The sequence below is a fragment of the Herpailurus yagouaroundi genome, unplaced genomic scaffold, assembly GCF_014898765.1.
Source record: "Herpailurus yagouaroundi ecotype Mexico unplaced genomic scaffold, PumYag 29, whole genome shotgun sequence".
Taxonomy (NCBI): domain Eukaryota; kingdom Metazoa; phylum Chordata; class Mammalia; order Carnivora; family Felidae; genus Herpailurus; species Herpailurus yagouaroundi.
Window position 1 is genome coordinate 17141344 of NW_024412377.1, and position 23516 is coordinate 17164859.

General features: G+C 34.5%; 1 protein-coding gene across 1 annotated transcript in view; it reads right to left on the reverse strand.

Annotated features, from left to right (window-relative positions):
• The window catches only part of CDH12 (cadherin 12), a 1058455-nt gene that overhangs the window by 194524 nt on the left and 840415 nt on the right, over positions 1 to 23516 (reverse strand). Inside the window, exon 5 of the mRNA XM_040492478.1 lies at positions 3095 to 3389. Within this exon, the coding sequence (XP_040348412.1) occupies positions 3095 to 3389 (295 nt within the window). The remainder of the gene's footprint in view (positions 1 to 3094; positions 3390 to 23516) is intronic.

Here is a 23516-nt window from a genome sequence, read left to right on the forward strand (position 1 = left end):
AAAGCACTTTATCTGCGAATATTACTTCCGTGGCATACTGGATGGAGCACAAGTTGGTAACAAAGTGACCTTTCTCTTAAGCAATTAATATATTCACTAGAATTTTCTTCAACTGTCAGGAACCAAATATATTCTCTAGTCTGATAAGTCTTAAATATTAATTTTGCTCTGAAATCTCTGCTCACCTCGCTCACCACCACTCCCCTTTGCATAATTACAGTCTTTGTAATTTTCACTTGAGTTCATTTCCACTCCATGTTTAATTGTTCATCATATTTTCTGATGCACAATCTATGATTGCTAATGACATTTGTATAATAAGTTGTTTTGATGTGCCAATATTTCTTGATCATCTGTATTACAAAATAAGCTATTTTACTGTATCTATTTTTAAATTGGTTGATTCTTCTCCAACACTGTAATAACAACATTGCCTGTTATCGGAAAAGGACAATTATTTCCTAGAGAATATTCAAACACAGATTTGTAAAACTGACAGCAAGATTTGCTGTGACAATAGTTATTCTGTCTAACAAATCATGGTGAACTCCATTTGGTGTTGAACAAAAATAATTTTGATATCCCAAGGAAAATGACGCAGAAGCAGGAATTTGCCAGGAGGTAGGCGGTTAAAGAAAATAGAACGAAGAGTTATCACAAGTGATTTACAACAGTGACCATTTCCATGTGGTAAGAAGGTGTGCTTGCGGAATGAGCCCCAGAGATCTAGGAACATAGATGTGACATCTGGACGGTTGCGCGGAAATTTCTCCTTAGCTTTGGGTTGGTCATGTAAAAGCAGAAACAGCAAATACCACAAGCCCAACTGGGTCTCTTATGTTGTTTTGTTATGTGTATAGACAGGATTGTGGGGAATGGCAGAAGCAGTATGTGGTAGATACTTAATTTCTAATATTTAATTCATAAGTGTTGTTTAAACTTCTTAGCGAATCTTTGAAAACAGCATATTATGTAAATGTAGTCCAATAATACCTGGATGAACCCATAGCATTCAGTGTGGTGTCACCTTCAAAAGAAATACTCCTTTATTATTGTTAAAAAAAAAAATGAAAACAGGAGGGTGTGTTGAAATTCAGTTTAAGAATTTACTGGAATTTCTTGAATAAACAATGAGAAATTTCAGTAATGTCATACAGCAAACCATTTTTAAAAACCCATTCTTCCCTAGATCTTTCTGATACCTCAAGGCAGTACAGCAAATTGTGTCTCACCCCAATACTGGAAAAGCTGGGACCACTTTGTTTTGTCACTTACCTACCCTGATTTTCCAGATTTATTTCTCTCTTCAGGTTCCAGGTGTGAACTTCTTTATATAAAGTTCAGACTCTGCAGTCCTTCCCTTTATCCAAATTGGCACAACAAAAGAACTAATTACCTGTCTAATAAGACAGAATTTTCTAATAATGTAGAGGGATGTGTATGTTTGCTTTAAGGATGTTGTTTCTACAGGGGCGCCTGGGTGGCTCAATCAGCAGCTTTGGCTCAGGTCATGATCTCACAGCCCCATGTAGGCCTCTGTGCTGCCTGCTTTCGATTTCTATGTCTCCCTTTCTCTCTCTGCCCCTCCCTCCATAAAAAAATAAATAAACAGTAAAAAAAAAATTTTAAAAAGGGATGTTGTTTCTATAATAGTCACTGAGAGTCATAAATTCTTATAAATATGTCAAATTCACACGAAGTAAGCCCTGGGTTAAACCACTTAGGAACAAAAAAAAAAAAAACATTGTCTTCTTAAAAACCTTACTTTTGGGGCACCTGGGTGGCGCAGTCGGTTAAGCGTCCGACTTCAACCAGGTCACGATCTCACGGTCCGTGAGTTCGAGCCCCGCTTCGGGCTCTGGGCTGATGGCTCAGAGCCTGGAGCCTGTTTCCGATTCTGTGTCTCCCTCTCTCTTTGCCCCTCGCCCGTTCATGGTCTGTCTCTCTCTGTCCCAAAAATAAATAAACGTTGAAAAAAAATTATAAAAAAAAAAACAAAAAAAAAACACCTTACTTTTTCTCAAAATAGTACCTTCGTTTTTTTTCTCTCCCAGTAATATCCCAATTTTCAGGGACACTTTCTAATAAAATCTACTTCTTCTCGATTGTACTTCTAAATCTCTAGCAATCAGCATGATATAAAAGCAACAGCTCAAAAATGTAGCAAAAACTGAATAACAGATTTGCAGCCCTGTGGTTGTACACTAATATTTAAAATGGGATGGTTGTAGGGCCAGCAGAAGCCTTCTGAGGAATGTCAGACAGGAAACTTAGCAATGGCTCCCCACAAGAGTTTCAAGTTGTAACCTGGGAGCAGTGGGTAGCTTTCTCTTACTAATGTGCTAGACAGGAGAAGCTACTTTGAAATAGAATAAGGGATTGGCAGTGGTGACTGAGGAATAAAAGTTATTTAAAATCGTCATTAAAACCATAATCCTTAATTCATTGACCTCAAAAATACATTATCTTAGAACTTCTGAATTTAGCTTGATATTGAAATGTGAATTTATATTCTATAAATTAATACCATGAATTTATATACACGGTAGCTGAATTGTAAATTTATTCTAATGAGTTCACGATAATACTTGCTTCCTGGTTTGATGATGTAACTACTATGGGTTACTTGCAGTCAAAACAAAACAATATCATCCTTCTGGAATCTCCATCTATAGCACGCTCCTTTCTGGACCACTCCAGACAAATATAGAACACATGCTTTGGATGATTTACTGTGAACCATGAATTACTATCTGCTATTTGGTAGGTACGGTAGGTACCTGTGTAGGCATCTGGAATTGCAATGATAATGAATTTTAGTACAAAGTGAGTTTTGTACTTAATTACAAGGAATTCTTTGAGCTCAGGTGAATGCAAAGACTGGAAAATAGGGTAAATGCTATATATCCTACATGTTTATGAATCTATTTATATATTTAGATGGAGACAAAAAAAATGGGAAAATTGAAAATAATTGCATCCTTTACAGTGGAGGAATAATCTTCTGGCTTACAAATAAGATGTTTACACCAAACTGCAAGAAATGTTGAAAAGGCCTCATAGCATCTGACAAAATTTCGATTTGCCTACTCACCCACAGGAGACATTTCTGGGACACTAGCAACGTAAGGTCCATCCAAGAACTTTGGCTCATTATCATTAATGTCCTGTACTTTGATGATGAATTCCGATTCAGGCTCCAGGGGCTTCCTGGTTTCTATGTCCACAGCCTGAGCACGAAGTGTGTAGAAAGGTTTCTCTTCTCTATCCAGGCTCCTTATTGCATGAATGTCCCCTGTAGTTTCATCAATGGTAAAAACAGTGCCCGCGCCGTCTCCTGAGAGGGTGTATTTAACAGTGCCCTCTCCTTTATCTAAGTCAGAATGGAGCTTTTGGGGGGAGAAAGAGAGACAGAGACAGAGACAGAAAACACCATTAAAGGGATGGCCCCGTATTAAAAATACTTACAGCATAACTTTTCATCAGAAAAGTTAAAGAAATATCTTGTGGTTCTTTTTTCATTTTCATCTCCTTCTTTCTTTCCTCCCTCCCTCCCTCCCTCCCTCCTTTCCTTCCTTCCTTCCTTCCTTCCTTCCTTCCTTCCTTCCTTCCTTCCAACTCTTTGATTATAAACATTTTAAATACACACAAAAAATTAGAAAAATGCATGGTAAATATTTATATATACATGTATATATCCCAGAGATTCCATCATTTACCTTTTAATCCACAGTTGACCCTTTAATTATGCAGGGTTTAGAGTGGCCGACCCCTGTAGCAGTTGAACATATGTGTATGACTTTTAACACCCACAACACTTAACTACTAATAGTCTACTGTAGACCAGAGCCTTACCAACAACAAAAATAAGTGTATTAACACATATTTTCTACGTTTATGTATTATATACTGTATTCTTACAATAAAGTGAGGTAGAGAAAAGAAAACATTATTAAGAAAACACAAGGAAGAGAAAATACATTTACAACATTATACTGTATTTATCTATACTATAAGCTTATGTATTCGTGAAAAAAATACATGTGAGGTTTAACCTCCATAAAGTTCAAATCCGTGTTTTTCAAGGATCAACTGTATTTGATCATCATTGTGCCTTCTTATTTGAAAGCAGAGGAGAGTTTTGGCACACCAGATGGTTACAGTTATGTGTAGTAGAGTATCTCATTTTAACAGACTGATTTTCAATGAGTTATTCAGTATTACTCAGCTAAATGTTGGATAGGATCACTGATTATCTTTTCAGATTTGCAGACAAATAGCTTGCTCTAATTCCTTCTATATATTTGAAATCTTGTAATGTAGAAAAGTTTTGAACCGCTGATAATTTCTTCAACACATGTACAATTCACTCTATTATAGTATGTAACAAGATACACATAAATAACAGGGGAGGACTAAAAAGACGATACATTTTCATTGCAACACTTTAAGTCAATGTTTTTCAAACTGGAGTCCAAGAGTTGATAGAAGAGGAACATAGACTTGGAGATCTATAAATTATCCAATAATGTATACATACAATGTAAGTATTACATTATTTATACTTCCCTAAGAATATGCATACTCATATATATATTTATAAGTAATATACTCACTATTTAAGTTATACAGCATGTATGTTATTATAAATACCATTTTTTTATTCAGATGGTGATCTAAAATGTTTTAGCCTATGCCTAATCATTTGTATAAGGCCATCTGATTTCAGAGTCCACATTTTTAGATTTAAGAGTTCATTCCAAGAGCACCTGGGAGGCTTGGTGGGTTGAGCATCTGACTCTTGATTTCAGCCCAGGTCATGATCCCAGGGTTTTGGGATCAAGCCTATCATCGGGCTCAGTGTTGAGCATGGAGCCTGCTTTAGAGTCTCTCTTCCTCTGCCCTGCTCCCCACTTGTGCTCTCTCTCTCTCTTTCTCTAAAAATAAAATAAAATTTAAAAAAATAAATGAAAGCTCATTTCAGTCAATGGATCAACCAAAGGAAAAACATTCTTTTAGTGTTCACAGTCATTTGGACTGTGCCTCAAAATTTGCCTACAAGCCCACCATTCTTCCAAAATTTGGGGAAGAATGAGTTCTCGTTTTTTTAATGTTTCAAACCCCACAAAAAAAGGTTTGAAATACCTTAAATCATATAAATATCCTTTTGCAAATAAGCTCTGTGTATTAGTATTAGTAAAATCAAAACATACACAAAATAAAGATAACAGTGGCTATATCTTTGCTCTTAAACTCAACATTCTGGTTTTAAGTTCAATAAAATAGCATCATCTTTCCAATTTAATGTTATTAAAATTAATGCATTCATTCTGTGAATTTGTATTTATTTCAAAATTTTCTCTGAAAATATACTTGTATAATAACATATGCAAAGGATTGATACCTGGACAAGTGTTACAATTGAAGTAATGGAAAATAGAAAGAGAGCACATGATTTGAGTTTTTTCAAGTTCCTGTATATTTTACTCAAGTCTAAGGAAAATTGTGATAAATGACAGAAGGAAGATTTTTTCCTCCTAATTTTTTACAAACTCTTATGAAGCAGAGGAAATTTCAAGTGTAAAATCAAGCTGTAGATAAATGTACTTTGAACTTGGGAATTTCAAATTACATATTTCACCCATACTATGAAAGATATTCAACACAGTGGGTATTGCTTTCTCTTTTAAATGTATCTAAAGATATGAGCCGGGCAAAAGCTCAATGCAAAAGCAAAGACTCTATAAACTACATCCATTTTGCCAATGGCTCCAAAGAATATGTGGCAATATTGTGGGAAGCGGGTGAACATTCTAAGAAGGTTTTTACAATGGGATCCAAGAAGAGTTACAAAAAAAAAAAAAAAAATCCACATTTAGCTAAAATCAGAACTGTTTTCTTTTCTAACAGACACAAGAATAGAAAAGCAAATGTGTTTGCGGCTCTATCCAAGATCGAAATTAAATTCAGTTGCTGTTCTTCCTCACTCTTCTACTTTTCCCTTCTAATTTAAAGCTGAATTTTGTAGGGGTTAAAACTTCAGAAGAAATATGTGAATATACATTAAAACTTTGAGCTGGGAATGAAGTTGATTAATGTAAACCTCTTGAGAGGATCAGAAATTTTATAGCAGTTCATTACATGACAATACCTCATAGGGGACCACCTGAGATATCTTGCACTGACAGGCAATATATTTTTTAACTTTTTTTGTCTTTATTTTTTTAAGTTTATTTATTTATTTAGAGAGAGAGACAGAGAGCGCAAGTGAGGGAGGGGCAGAGAGAGAGGCTGAGGCAGAGAATCCCAAGCAGGCTCTGTACTGTCAGCAAGGAGCCTGACGCTGGGTTCAAACTCGGGAACCAGGAGATCATGACCTGAGCCAAAACCAAGAGTGGGACACTTACCCAACTGAGCCACAAAGACGACCCCTGGTGGGCAATATTTAAAATTAGTTATTCAGTGGTGATTGAACTGGCACATGAGTAACTAGCTTAAAGTATAGGTGTTTTTCCAGCATCATTTCTAATATTAAATAAGTGACTGCCTGATGTGGGTATTGTAGATAGATAGCTTCTTTTATAATTTCTGTACACTTTGTTATATTCAGTGAATATAAATTGCTATAAATAAAAATACACATAACTGAAAAAGTATACATATAGAAATATATCTATATGTACTTTTATATTTATTATTCTCTGACTATATACACATATGACATGATATAAAAAAAGTCAACACTTTCTGTTTTTTTTAACACTTTCACTAACAAAATACCATAACTATTTTTCAGTATCACTTGAAATTCTTCAAAAAAAATTTTTTAAGTAAACTCTATCTCCAATGTGGGGCTCAAACTCAGGACCCCAAGACTGTACCAACTGAGCCAGGCTGGTACCCCTCTACAGAATAATTTTTGACGTGCACATTATTCATTCAAGGAAGTTGAATGATTTAATGAGCATTGCCTATTTTTTTCATAAATAGTAAGATGAATGTACGTGTGTGTATGTGTGTTCTTCTGTTTAGCTCCTTTAGAGGTAATTATCAAGACCAAAAACATAATTTTTATGAATCAAAAAATGTGAAACTTCAGTGATTCCAGATGTTGATCTCTGTAGATGGAATTTGTTTCTTTTTGTGTTTTCATTTTTATTTAGTTTTGAAGGAGAGAGAGACAAGAGTGTGAGTGGTGGAGGGGCGGAGGGGCGGAAAGAGAGGGAGATACAGAATCTGAAGCAGGCTCCAGGCTCTGGGCTGTCAGCACAGAGCCCGAAGCAGAGATCAAACTCGAACTCACAGACCACGAGATCATGACCTGAGCCGAAGTCGGACACTCAACCGACTGAGCCACCCAGGCGCCCCAGGAATTTGTTTCTTAAATCTTTCAGGAATGAAATGCAGGCTTAGCTTATACTGTGAAGCTACTTCTTAGTGTCATTTCCATAAAGAAAGAGGGAGGGTTTCAGAAGAAGGATTTTCGTGACTTGCCTCATCTTTGGGCTGTGTTAATTCACAATGACAAAGCACATGATGTCGTTTTACACGGGGCTTTAAGCCACACACATACAGAAAGCTAATGATTCCACAAGGATGAAATTATTTTCATTTACAGCAATTTAAAAATGGCAGCAAGAAAGGTTTCTTATTCCAATTATGTTTTTAAATGTTTATTTATTTATTTCGAGAGAGGGTACCGACAGGGGGTTAGAGGAGAGAGAGATTCCCAAGCAGGATCTGCACTGTCAGTACAGATCCTGACCTGGGGCTCGATCTCACAGACTGGGAGATCCTGACCTGAGCTGAAAGCAAGAGTCAGACACTTAACTGACTGAGCTCCCCAGGCGCCCCTCCAATTATTTTTTTCAAAGCTGTTTCTGAGTAGGTGCTGACTGTATTTACTGACTAAAGCAGCCAATTTCAATAATATCATTTTTTAGTATTGACATTTAAAATTTCTCCCGGAAACACAGTTCTATAAACACGAGATGTAGAAATCCGCACTGTGAGAGCAGTTGTTTTGTGGAAGCGGTGGTGGTGTTTTTCGGACGTTTTCCAAGTCATCTGAGATGGAGCATGAAAATATGATGCCGAGAAAGGCTTTAACGAGCTTCGGAGCATCAGCAAATCTGGATTCCAGTGTCTAAAAGTTTGAGAAAGCTAATTTAAAGTTAAATGTTTACTAGCATCTCTTTGATTATATTTTAGGAACTGCTGCACAAAATAAGGGATTTAGTCTTCTTTTTCTCTGGGTTGAAAATACACATAAAATAGAAAATGTTTTTTCTATTACTGTGTCCAGCAGTGATTTTCTTTTCATTTGCTATTTGCCGGGATAGGGGGTGGTTACTAGGCCCGGGGAGCACAGGAGTTATGTTGGAAGGAGAAACTTTGGATTTTGATTTTTGAAAAAAAAAAAACAAAAACAAAAAACTTTTGATTTCGTTGCTGCCTGAGAACCAAAATTTGTGTTCAGCGAATACTGGATTTGGTGTATGTTCTTGCAAATTATTAACCATGTGCCCATAAGGTACTATGGTACCTCACATACTGTTTTAAAACCTGCCCTCCACATCATTCTCATCAAGATTATGCATTAATACTTTTGTTCCTATATTGTAGATTACTGACGGTCTCAGGAGAGGAATGAAAATGTGTGGGCACTCTATCATCTTCCTTTACGAAAACTGTTTTAAAAAGAACTTCAAACCAACAGAAAAATTAAAAGAATGATACAAGGAAGGCCTATATTCTCACTATCTAGATTAAATAATTACTAACATTTCCTGTATCTTATATATATATATGTGTGTGTGTGTATATATATATATGTGTGTGTGTGTATATATATGTGTGTGTATATATATATATATATAAACGTTTTAAAATTGTGAACATCAAAACAATTACCTACATGATACTGAAACACCAACTTCATGAAAATAAGGCCCTTTCCTATGTAATCATAATGTCAAAATCTCATTTAAGAAAATTACTTAAAATACCTATCACCACCTTATAACCAGCCCATATTCCATTTTCCCCACTTGTCTCTTCAAAGATCTTTCTTGGTTCTTTCTTTATATTTTGAGCATAGATCAAAGCAACTTTCAAACACTGCATTTGGATTTTGTGTCTTTAATTTCTGTTAATTTTAGAAGGATCATGCATTTAAAATTTTTTTAATGTTTATTTTTGAGAGACAGAGAGAACGGGGAAGAACAGAGAGACAGGGAGACAAGAATCTGAAGAAAGATTCAGGCTCTGAGCTGTCAGCACAGAGCCCCATGCGGGGCTCGAACCCACAAACCGCGAGTTCATGACATGAGTCGAAGTCAGACGCTTAATCAACTGAGCCACCCAGGTGCCCTGGATCATGCATGTTAATATTTACTTATCATCATCTCTTTTTCAGGGAACCAGCCTCCATTCTGAATTTGTCTGCTGGAAAACGAAACTTCCTGACATGTCTTTAAGTGTTTACTATTCTGTCTTAGAATAGTTCTTTAGTCTCAAAATATATATGAGCAAATGTAGCAGTATAAAAGTAAGCCCTACTTAATGTAGAGATCCTTGAGTTATGGCATCTCCTTCCAGTCATCTCCATAAACACACTCAATGTGAGGGAAACGCTCCTTGTACAGGGTATGCATCAGTAAATTTGGGTGTAGTAATGGCATATAAGTTGTGGTACTCCTTTTCAGTTTTCAAATGATTACAAAACCTGTGGAATGCTTTAATATTATGGTTCAACAGTTGGTGCATGTGATCTGAAATAATATTATAACTGTCTTATTTATATACAGGATCCCTCGGATAAACCAGTCAAAACTAGTAGGAGAAAATTTTATGCAAGTTTCTTTGGTTGAAATAATTTCCTTTTGCACCAAGAAACCAAAAAAACCTACTTTTTTGATATGCTTCTTGGTATACTTATAAAATATTCGTATGTCATTTTTTATAGTTGCTCACTTTCCAATTCATGCTTATTCTGTTCTCAGAACCGTCACAGAGGCCATTGCATTGGCTACAAAGCCATTGGATTATGTTTAAGGCATTGCTTATTGACAAAAGAAGACTAGACCCAAAGATGATCTATAGTTCTGCCTGAATAAGTTATAATGCAAAATTTCTCTCTGACGCCACTTAAGGTTCAAGAATATTTGACATTCTATGCCATCCTACTCCCTGAAGGGACTCATTTGTTCTTCCTCAAATGATTGCTGCCATTTGAGCAAGAGGAATACCACTTTACAAGGTTGGAAATTCCCTTTAACAGCCCAAAGTGAGTTGAGGACTCCCCTGCCTGGGTTACAGACCCAAAGCTATTTATCATCTGGAAATATTTCACCTTCTATGTAAGGAAGTAGAAATGCATTTCAAAAAGGCCCGCACCTCCCCAGAGGTATGCCAAGGCAGGGCAAAGAAGAACAAAGACTATTTGCAATTCTGGAGAGTAACAAAATCTGATGTGCTAGGATATATTTTATATCCTGTTAAAGAAAAAAAAAATATGCTATTCACCCGATGCTCTCTTTCATTTTCTTTTTCTCCTTGAATATTGCATGTGTGGTTACATATGAGGGGTATCCTAACTCGTCTTGTAGATTGTCATATTTTACAACTTCAGCTCACCCAGATTACATTATATCATTTGAGAGTGTCACAACATATTAATAAGTAGTTCTGGAGAAGTTTGAGAGGTCATTGGCGTGGTGCCTGGATTTGGGGGAAAAAATATGGGAGAAGGTTAAAATAATTTCTTACCTACATTTCCAAAGCTGTAAAGCACTTTTCACAAAGCCAGGTTTTAGGTAACAAAACATTCCCTGACAATAAACTGTTCTTATCAAATGTTCAGTAATGGAATCTCTATTTGAAATGAAAGTGAATTTCTGTATGATTTCAAATGTGATTATTTTTCAGAGGATGATTTATTCTAGATAAAAGTGAGCTTTAAATAATAATTACACATTATTATAGTTAGATATCATTCACTAATTTATTGCTACTCATTACTATTTTTCCATATTATTACTTATAATAAAAGTAATTAGCCCTTACTGAATACAGGACACCGTGTTACACATCTTATAAGCTTTATTTAGTTCTCAAACTAATCAGTGATGTGCTAGCATGACAAATATGATAAGTGAACTCTTTCTAATGAAATTCTAATATTTCAAAATGTAAAATTTAATTTTCAAAAGCTCTATGTTCTATCCCAACTTCTTTGTATATGCATTTAAGAACTGTAATAAATCAGACAGACTCAAATATTACCTCTGATTTAAAATATGGAATGGTCTAAAATCCATGATCACAAGCCTCAAACATTTGGGGTTAAAAATCCCAAACCCATTACTTCTTAGCTGGATGTTATTGTAGAAGTTACTAAGTTTCTTTGGATGTCAGAATCATCATACATAAAATGTGGATTCTAACACTTACATCATAAAATTTGGAAAATACCTTAGAGAATTTAACTTCCGAATGTCTATTTCCCTTCATTTATCTGCATTTACATCCAAATGATCCCAGTATAGCGATATTTGTTTCCATTTACATTAATTTATATTCATAGATACAAGAAAACTAATTGGATACAAAATAATGATAGAAAACACTATCAAGCTTCTACTTTTTCCAGGCAATTTTCTAAAGGTTTTATGTGTCTGAAGCCACTTTAATAGTTAGAATAACCCTATAAGGACAACCCTACTATTAACAGTCTCACTTTGCAGATGCATAAATTGAGGCACAGAGAAGCTGAGTTGGCCCAAGACACACAAATGGAAAGACACAAAGCTAAGATTCAAATCAAGTAGTCTAACTCTGTGTATCTCTGAGTCTAGCTCTTCAACTAAATCAGTTCTCTTTTAATTTGATGCATGTAAAGTCATTTTTTTTTTTCTTAACTCTCAAAAATGGGTCTCTCTTAAGAGGAAAAGACAAACAAACACTGAATTTTTGGCCAGGGGATTAGATTAGCCACAAGCTACCCAAGTATCGGTTTTGTAACATACATCAGTTCGTTTGAGCAAAACCAGGCTGTATTATAATGGACACATTAATGAGAATAGTTGTATTCAAGAATGCTTTGGATTGCCCATTAGTTATTGCACTAGCCACTGGAATAGAGAACATAAGTTACAACTTGTTATTAAGGTGACAGGAGTCCAGTGGGGAACAATATGGGTCATAGCAAAAAAGATACTCACTCAAAACACTGTGTCTTTTTACAATTTCTTGTCTCCCAAATCACATTTTTCTATAGAAGTTTTCATATGCATTTACTATATAATTAAAAAGCATGTTATATTTGTGTTTTTATTTAAAATACAAAGTGATATCACATTTATAGTTAGAAATCACCTCAATAATATAGTGCCAATCATGTATTTGGAACAATTAATAGTCAACTAGAAAAGAATGAACAGCATTTATGTTAAAGAAAATATAATTTACTACTATATCAATAAAATATTCCAATGAAAATTTTTCTAAGGTTCTGCACATTGTGTATATCATAATTTTCTTTGAAGCATATAGAAATTCATAATATTAAAAACTTAATTGAATCACTACATTTCATTTGAGAAAAACTCATTAGCACATGTACTGTCTCACAATGAACTAATAACCAAATAAATAGGCATATGTATGTGTGTGGGAATATTTAGATATGTGTATATATATATATATATATATATATATATATATATATACATCAGATTTAGATATGTGTGTATATATATATATATATATATCAGAGATAAATGAGAAAGACAGAATATTTGTATGTGTTTTCATGTGCTCACACATGCACATTTTTGCAAAATAAATAAAAGGCTAAATAGATATACATTCTATAAAACAACACTGTTAAGAACACAATCTGAAAATCACATTATCTGCTTATTTCAAAGGTGGTTTGAAGGTGACCTATTTTCTGTAGCATGCATTACTGTGGGGATTGCTTTATGTGTTAAAGGACAAAGCCACCTCACTGAAGTCTTTTATTTCCTTTCCTCACTTTACAATAACTACTTTAAATGGATTTTGAAAGTATAATATCACAAAAGCAGAAAAAAATAAATCCAAGTACTTAACCAGGTTGCTTTCTTTGTATTGTGAGTCAAGCAGTTTCATGTCAAATTTACTGTTAAGAATTCATATCTCTCAGTCTTATATCCTATAACAGTGTCATAAATATTATCTTATTTGCATGATAAAGTATACATTAAATATTCATTTTTTTGCCTAATAATATGAAAATGAGTACTCTTAATGCTAAATTGCAATGTGTTAATGAGAGATAGAAACAGTAACTCTTCTGTGTAAGAAACGCAGTAAAATGCATCTTATTTCTAAATACAGGTTAATCAGAGATGTTTCTCTAAAATCTCTCATTATAAGCATATTAAGGAAGGAATCATTCTCAGGGTTCACTTGTTTCCCACTAGGGATAACAAGATTCCCAAGAAACTTCCAAAGAGATAGTAATTTCACTGACTTTGACTTTAAAAGGAAAATAAAGTAATGAATAAAAAAGAAAGATATAAAGAAAAAAAAAAGAAAAAATGCAAACAGCTCTCACAGATGCATGAACCTCAGTTTTGACTGCTTTCTGCAAATATATATTATTGGATGTGTAGTGAAATAAATCGATTTCAAGCTATTTCATTTTTAAAGGTCAAAGTTTTTTTTTAAGGAATTCAGAATTATAAAAGCAGATGCTTAATTTGACATTGACTGAGACCTAAAATGATGAATAAATCTCTCAAAGTTTAATTGCTTTTCAGAAGCTATTGAATTGCTTTGTTATTAAATTTTCCTAATAATGCATGGAATCCATAGAATTGTGTGTGTATATGTGTGTGTACCTCATTTTCCTAAAACTGACATGAATGTTACAGATTTATACTTGCATTATTTCCAAAATCTAAAAAAAAAAAAACAAAAGGTTTGTTTACTTATCACCTTTCCCTGCATTTAATAATTTTCTACTCTCTCCATATACCATTGGTTGCTGATTAAGAGAAGCTATATGCAAAATTTCTAAGACTAATCCGGGTCCAATCATACTTCATTGTATTATTTTAGATCATAAAACTTGTATTTATTAAATATAGTCTTGAATCCAAATCAAGCCTTAATTATCAATTGTGGTTGAACTCCAAAATATGGTGGGGTGGTCAGTATTCTGCCATATTGCATATTTCCCAAGATTTAATGTACATTCCCTGCATATTCCCCAGGACTGTGAAGACTATGGATTTAACTCTTATAGTTATGTTATGCTGGGTGGGCCAGACCTAATCACATGTGACCTTTAAAAGCTTAAGAATTGTTTTCCAGGTGTAAAAAGAGGAAATTAGAAACCCATGCTCCAACTTGCTTGGATACAAAGGGGCAATCTTTAGGAGCTGAGGGCAGTCCCACATCCCCACTAGCAGTATAAAGGGGACCTGAGGCCTAAAATAGCAAAGAAAAATTCTGCCAACAGTCTGAATGAGCTTGAAAGCTGATTTTCTCACCCTCAAGAGAGAAAAATAGCCCTGCTGACACCTTGGTTTCAATCTTGTGAGGCCTTGAACAAAGAAATCCTTTATTCTGTGCTGAATTTCTGCCTGCAGAACTGTGAGCCTTAAGCTGCTCAATTTGTGGGAATTTGTTATTCAGCAATGGAAAACTAATACTTGTAGGTACTTACAGAAATCTAATATTATTAATACTTCATTTAAAAAAATAATCATGACTTGATTAAAGAGACAATTTTGATTTCTTGGTTACGTGCATCTACTCACACCAACTCTTTTAGGATTCCTGAACCCAATTCCAATGTGTGGAGTAGTGTTCCCCACACACAAGTCCAAGCAATTCTCAAATAGCAACAGGCTGTCCAAGAATTCAACTCAATTCTGACACTATCTACCTAGAAACAGCATCAGATTCCACAGGTTAAGGATGCAGTCCTATAAGAACACTTCCCCCCCACCCCTGTCACATCAGACTCCAGTTGCCATATTGAGGCTATGACACCTGTGCTTCTGACTGATCAGCTACAGACTAGAGGTTCCAACAGTCCACTCTTTAGGTTGTTTTAATTTTCTTGAGTGGCTCACAGATATCAGGGAAATATTTACATTTTCTAGTCTATTAAGTGATAGGATAAAGGATATGAATCAATGGCCAGATAAAGAGATACATAGAGGAGCACAGAGATTTCATGCTTTCTTTGGGGTGCCATTCTCCCCAGTCTCCACATGTTCACCCACCTAGAGGCTCTCTGAACTCAGTCTTTTTGTTTTTTTTATGGAGCTATCATTGATTTTATAGTCAGGATTGACTAAGTCATAGGCCATTGACTGATTCAGTGTCCAGCCCCTCTCCTCTTCCTTGAGGGCAGGGGGTAGGATTGAAGGTCAACCTTTAATCAAATGGTTGGCCCCCATTGCAACCAGCCCTTTCCCCACAGTGGGGTCCAAAAGTCACCTTCATTAATAACAAGATACCCATGACAGTTTTACGGCTGTCAAGCATTTTCAGGAACTGTGAACGAAGACCATATATATCTGAGAAGTATATATTTGATCATCTGAGTGGCCAAATATATATTTCTCATAAATCATTATGTCACAGTGCCTCAATTTTCTGACACATTATTTTATTTGTTTGCTTGTTTAATTTTTCCCTGCCTGTATCCATACTCCACTATTTCTAGTACATACATCTGCTCCCTCCTTTGTATAAGTGACCCTGTACAAATTCACCCTGTGAATCTAGTAATATTGTTAATCACTGCACTTTGTCCCTTTGACCATACCATAGGAAGAGATCGTAGGTCTGGCCAATGTTCACATATGCCTTTCCAGTCAAAGAAATAGCTGACTACTACCAAGATAGTCTCCACCTCACCCTGTACCCTGGACAACATAATGAAGGTGTCTTGAAAATAGAAGAAAATTTAGTCTGCATACAAAAGCAGAATGAGAAAAATAAGGAGGAGAGAGGGAGTCTTTCTGATATCAAATCAATTACTGAAATTGTACTTTTCCTCATAGAATGAACTCATAAATCTCCTACTCTGAATTTGGTTTTTCCAGTCAAAAAAAAAATCCAAAACAAAACCATCCATGTTCTTTTTGCATGCAATAGCATTTATTGAATACTGATTGTATTCAGGTGTCACAGATTTGGGGACAAATCCAACGTAAGTCCTCAAAGATCAACATAGGTAGAGAATCTGTTTTCTTCACCTAAAGTCATTAAAAATAAAAATTAAAAAAAAAGCACAGCAGATTTTACTATTGCTACTTCTTCATCCTTTATACAATTTGAAACAATGTGGTTTTTTTTTTTTTTTTTTTTTTTTTTGTCAAAGTGAAATACCTGTGAACCTTAACTTTGGAACCAAGGAAACCTGGGCAATTGATCTAGTTATGCTGAACTCAGGATCCAGGAAAGAGCTTTCATCAAGTAAATTGCTGTGGGAAGTCAAATGAGATGTGTTGTCTCATTCTGTACAGACACTTACATTGTGGTAAAGGTCTCTGCTCCTGCAGCTCAAAGAGTGACAGTTCATTAAACTTAAACCAAATGCACAGATATGTTCATTTTATTGTGTTCCATACCAGTGTTCTCTAAGCCAGCCATTCTAAGGATTTATGTTTAACATATAATGTCTTAAAATGAAAGCTTAGCAGCTATGCATTGTGCAGAATATAGAAGGAATGAGGCAGGGCCATGGTTCACACTCCCTTCCCAGTCCTCTTCTTCAATTTAGAATCATGGGTACACACTGGAAAACTAGTAGTAATCCACAGAATGCTTTTGAAATTCTCTGCTTGAGTCTTTATGATACTACAATTTAACTGCTGCCTAAGCCCAATCCCCTAGCATTTTTGGAGGGGAAACACTTTGGGCCGAACATAATTTTTCTTTAATTCCAAGTTTTGATTCCTCTCACATAAAACACACACACACACACACACACACACACACACACACACATACACACACACAAAATAATGTTATATTTTAGTTTAAAACAGGCTGCATTTATATTGCCTTATAAAATGTTGAGTACTTTTGCTCCTATGATCTATCTATGCTCACAGAAATAACAAGGTTTTCACTCATTTTATATCTTGAAGCCTTCTCTGAGAAGTTAGCATGTCATTTGTTGGTTTTGAGCACACACTTGCTGCTAATGATGCTTGGAATTTATTGGTCCTCTTCATAGGAAGGAAAATAATAAGGCATTTGAATAGTCAGCTCAGATATAGATCAGTTCACATACCAAAAAAAAAAAAAAAAAAAAAGCTGCCTATCTAAGGTTTAAGTGTATCTTTTGTGTTGTAGAACTATTTGTACCATGACTCTTGAATTGGCCAGTCCAGACCATTGCATAAATCCTTGACTAAAGAGACTGACCACTCTGGTTGTTGATCATTAGGCAAGAATTAAACCCAAATATACTTGGGATCGGATATTCTAAAAACATTGTTAATGTATTTTGCATTGCTGAGAAGGAGATTTAAAAAAAAAAAAAGAAAAAATGATTTTCATACACAGCTCCTGTCATGGAGTAAAATCAGGCCTTTGAAACTAGAAAGTACCTTGGAGAACATGGTTTTAATTATTTCATTCCACAAATGAGGAAATTGAGAATCAGAAAGGCTAAGTGATTTCCTCAATATCATAGAGCTAGTTAATTACAGAAGTCAGAATAGAAACTGGGTTATCCAACTCTGCCCAGAGTTCTTTCCATTATGTGCATTGAAAATATCTGCTGCTATTTGGGGGCCATTTGGCTCAAGAAAGCCACCTTATAATGTTTAATAAATCAAAATGGTATGTGCCTGTAAACTTAAAAACATTTAAGAGTAAAAAACAAAACAAAACAAAACAAACAATGATCAAAACAAACCTTAGCTTTCTGATTCTTTCAGATAAGATAAATTCCATCAACCATATTTCATCAAGATTTCGTATGTAAATGTGTTACAGCACTTCACCGAGGGAAAAGTCAGTAGCACGAAAAGGCATCAGGGACTGAGAATATAGATTGATGCCAGGATTAGAAAGGACTCCATCAATTTCAAGCTCCATCAGCTTTCCCTGAACACGGGGAAAATAACATGGAGTAAAAGTAGCAGGCATAAGCTTTATGATCAGACTTGGGTTTGTGTGGAGAGAACAATATAAATAAAATAAAATGGGATCATTTGATTATTACTAATTATACTAAGATTTTCCATTTGAATAATTTATACAAATGTACTAATTATTTTTATAAGTATTGTCTTTTTGACATCATTAATAATCCTTTTCTCCTTAGCACAGAGAATAAGGAGCCTGGGGCTTGGGATATCAGAATATTTCTCTGATATATCATAGCTCAAAAGTTGAGAGCCTTGGAAACGAAACTCAGTTGTCCTGACTTACTCTAAATAATGCACTTCCTCTCTTATTTCATTTTTAATTTCACTGTAAACTATTTTGTACATTTTTCAACAAAGAAAAGGGAAACTTTCAGGCCTGATCATTCAGCCCTATTTAAAAGGCGCCAAACTTACAGTCACGAAAAGGCAGTATTGGTGAATATTTTCTGTACTTCACATCATTTATCACACATTATATATTGTGGAACATAAAATTTTATGAAATTATAGTTACATGCTTGAAATGGATTTTAAATCTTTTCATTTTCCATGTCACGAGTGAGAGTTGTAAACCTGAAAAATTAAAGCTGCAACGTAATTTATCTTGCCTATAAATAGTCACCTACACACTACACAGTTTTGAAGTAAACAATGATAGATAAGACTAAAAGTGATATTTCCCCATGGGAAACTATGTGATAAATTGCTAGAAATACCATGATATAACTGGAATTATGCCACTTGAATATAAAAAGAATTCTCAGCTCCCTACTATTATACACAATAAATAGTTGTATATGGTTGGTTCAATGAGTGCAATTTCCTTTTTTATGGGGACACAAGTCTCTCTCTCTCTCTCAATAGACATCAAAATGCCAAATAACACATGTACTTTTATAGTCATTTATCTTTATACTATAAATAGGTAAACCAAAAAAATATATAAATTCCCAAGATTATAAATAAAGTAATACACCTGATTATATATGAATATTTATAAAATCTACAATGATTTCACACATCATGATATTGTTTTCAATTGGGGATAAAAGTTTTAAAAGTTATTACATTATATAAATTATTTGAGTAATGTGGATACATTTTCTTAGCAGGAAAACATTCTGTGAAAAGGAAGTTTTAAAAAAGCTGTTCTTGGGGCACTTGCAGGCTCAGTCAGTGGAGCGTGCAACTCTTGATCTAGGGGTTGTGGTTTCGAGCCCAACGCTGGGTAGAGAAATTAGTTAAAAATAAAATGTTTAAAAAGAAAGAAAGAAAGAAAGAAAGAAAGAAAGAAAGAAAGAGAAGGAAGGAAGGAAGGAAGGAAGGAAGGAAGGAAGGAAGGAAGGAAGGAAGGAAGGAAAAAGAAAGAAAGGAAGAAAGAAAGAGAGAGAAGAAAGAAAGAAAGAAAGAAAGAAAGAAAGAAAGAGAAAGAAAGAGAAAGAAAGAGAGAGAGAAGAAAGAAAGAAAGAAAGAAAGAAAGAAAGAAAGAAAGAGAGAAAGAAAGAAAGAAAGACTGTTCTTCTTTTGAACTCTCTCAGGTAGATTGAGGTTATAATACAAGACGTCTGAGTGAAGGAGAAAATAAGTTTAATATTGGAGTATAAATTGTTTTTATTCCTACTTTCTCACCACTGTCCTGTATAACTATTAATTTTCCTCTTTCCTAACCTTGTGTATTTAATTAGAATGAGTATTACCTACACACACACACACACACACACACACACACACACACACAAATGGTAATGCAATTCTAATTCCCCCCATAAATCATGTACAGGTTTTACTATGATATCAACATTAATTTTCTCTTTCATATTATATTCCAAGTTGATTTTATGTGGTACAGAGGACTAAAATCATTTCCTGCTTGAAATAAGACTTAATACTTTTGTCATTAGTAATTGTAGCATGCAATCATACATTAAAATTAAAAAAAAAAAAAAACACTTTTTCCTCCAAATTAATGGGAAATCAGCCTCCTTTTTGGAATTGTCTGTGTAAGATCTCATCGATATTAAATCTTTAAAAAAATATTTCCAAGGCTAGCATTTCAAGAATAATAATATCAAACAAATAGTTTCTTACATTAAAAAAAAAACAGTAAAGACATAGGGAGAATTTATTCTTTAATATTACTGGAATGAACATTCCTGGTGAACCACATTTGGTCTGCTGAGAAGTTAATTCACCCTTTAGTAGATTACCCAGCACAAAACTCTCTGCCTTTCTTTGTTCTTTCCTTTCTGATGGAAAGTCAAAAGACTTCTTCCTTTAAAACAGGACAATACTATACAAAAAAAGAAAAATATTACATCCACTGTATTTTACACACACCTAAAACACTGTTTTAAAACATCACATATAATAAATTAAATACTTAAGTAATCTTAAAAGCGGTCGTAATAGCCCTCCAGTTCTATTCACAATGCTTCTCCCATTTATAATTTTCAACAGGACACTTGCGGGGATTCCTTTATTAAAACAAGAGTAGTTATTGATTTTTTTCTTTCTCTCTTTCTTTTTTAACAAACTAACTTTTATTTACTATATTTTCTTAGCTGAGACCCACCATTTCTTATTCAAGAATCAATTAATGTAGACATATTGGTCCCTCATGAGAAAATCATTGTTCAATAATCTCTACATGCTTTTGTCACATACTTTTATCCTGGTCTTAAAAATGAAGCATGGATATTTAACAAGCAAACTTGAGGCAGTTTTCTCGAACATTCCCATTGCATCTAATATTATTTGATTCAAAACATGAGTCTAAGAGCAAATAAAAATTGACATTTTTTTTCAGTTTCAGAATACAAACCCATTGAACTATCCCTTCAGGTTCGATGATCCATCAGTCAACACTACACTATTTCCACAAGAAATATGATTTGATCTGAAAAGAACTGCAGCAGCCTGAAACATATATTCCCAGAACGTGTCTCCATGAGTACTATAGCCATTAAATGACTTCCATAATGTCTGTGATAAATCTTGCTATTAGTGAACAATATCAGTTAAAGGCATCTCTTTGGAACTGCTAGTTTAGCCTACAGGTGCCCACCTGCTATGGAATTTTCCAGTTATAAACGTGGATGGGTCAATCTATCAAGGTTTTCTTTTTTTTTCCAAAGCACTGAACTCAGCAAGAGTAAGGCTTCCTTTTCAATTTATTTTTAATTTATTTGTTATTTTTATGTAGCTATAATATAGAATATCATTTAAAAGTACAGACTTTGCAATTAAACTGCCTGAATTTGGTGCTATGACCTTAAACACCATAGTTAACTTCTTTCGTGTAAACTAATACTGGCAGCTATGATGATTAAATGAGGTAGTAAAAGCACAGAGTTCAGTGTGGAGTGAAAACTAAGCACTATTAAACATTAGCTCTTACTTCCTTCCGACCACTGTGCCTACGTTCTTGTCTCCATTGTTATTTGAGTCATCCTGCTAGTTTGCTATTACTAAGATTTGGTCATGGTTAAATTCTTGCCTTCTGTTTCTTCTTATGCCTAGTGTTCTTCTGTTCTTTTATGCTCACATTTGATAGCCTGAGCCAACACCTATGGGCACTCCATAAATGCCACATGGAATACTGAGACTGAATCTGCCTGATATGAAGTTATTTCTGCAGACAAAATAAATCAAAGGGTATGTGTAAGTCTCAAAGAGAACAGGAGGACTAGACACAGGTGGGCACTTTACCTGGTTAACTTAGACCAAAAAGCAAGGGCTGATTCTTGATTCTTGCTGTAGCAACCCAGAATCGGTTTATCACCATAACTCTTTCTAAGTGTAAGGTGACATTATTGGTACGATTCAATCTCCAGTCACAATGTGCCTGTTCCTACTGGCTGGAAATATTGCAGCAACCAGGGGGGGCTCTCCCATCTCTGCCATGTAGAAGCAAAGATAATCACCTTTAATCTTCAAGTGATGGCCAGAATAATACAAAACTGTTTCTCTTGTCATACGTAGAAACACAGTCAATGTGCAATTCGTTTTACTATGTTCTTCAGCTTTAAAGTACATTTACATTCTACTGAATACCTACTCAGCTTAAAACAAAGCCTGCCATAGTTCTTAAAATCAACAGATGGTTTACTCAGACTTGTTTACTTACAGAGCCAGAAAAGAGAAGTAATCAAAATTTCATTGACACTCAGTTTTCTTTCTCCTGAGTATCTTACTCCGTCATTGAAAATCATCATTGATTACATGAATTTTGAGGAAAATGGGAAGTCATCTAATAATTTTGAATCTACTTCATGCAAAATACTGTGCTCACTCTAAAAAGTCTCCTATTTCATAAATTGGAAAACAAATGTCAACAGATGTTCAATAATTTGGCCAATCCTACATAGTTGGAAGATAGGAAGTAAAAATGCAGGTGTAAATGACTCCACACTTTAAATTCTCCACCTTGAATCGCCACGGCATTCAGTAAATGATTATTCCAGTAATCACTGCAGTAAATGATTAAATCATAAAAGGCAGTGAAATGTGCTATCTTTGCTGCCCCTGAAGCTACATGAACTGCTATTTTTAGCAATCTCTTTAACGACATCTTAGCCTTTTGGGATCTGATTGCAAAGTTGATAATGAGTATGGCAGTCATCGCCAGTGGTCTCTCCGATATCCATTTCTCCTTTCTTGTTATTAATAAAAACCTTGCATATTAATAGAATCTATTATCAATGGGCTGTGTCTTGAATAGCAGTATGTCTAATTAAAATGCCCACCTGACCATAATAACTTGGAGCTGGGGTAGACGTGGGATTCCACCTTGGCTAACGAGATAAACATGGAAGAAATGTTCAGGGCTTTCAGGAAAACTTTTTTAAATGGACAGACTCATCGGTATATACTTTTGCTGTTTTTTTTTCATCTTTCCTATTTTTTTTTTCATCTTTCCCATGTCTTGCTGACACAAAGACTAGACATACAGAAGCTACTTTATGAGCATAGAGAAGAAAGCAGAAAGCTTAAGATGATGAATTGGAAAATCAAAAAGCAATTTTTGATGTTATCTTGGAGTTGCTGTACCAGACCCTGGATGTCCAATTCTGGACTTCTTTTTACACAAGAAAAATAAATCTCTACTTATTTAAGAGATTATAGTTGCATTTCTATCCCATGCAGCTGAATCCAATTAGGACTTAGTACATATTTTTCTTCATGCAACAGCATTTATATTTGTAAAAATTATTTACAATTTTTAGTCTGAATCACATCTATGTAAAACATACGTAAGAGATTCTTAAACTAATTTAATTACTCTGTAAATATTTAATTAATAAATATATCATGAAAAATACTCTAAACATTTTCTTTTTTTTT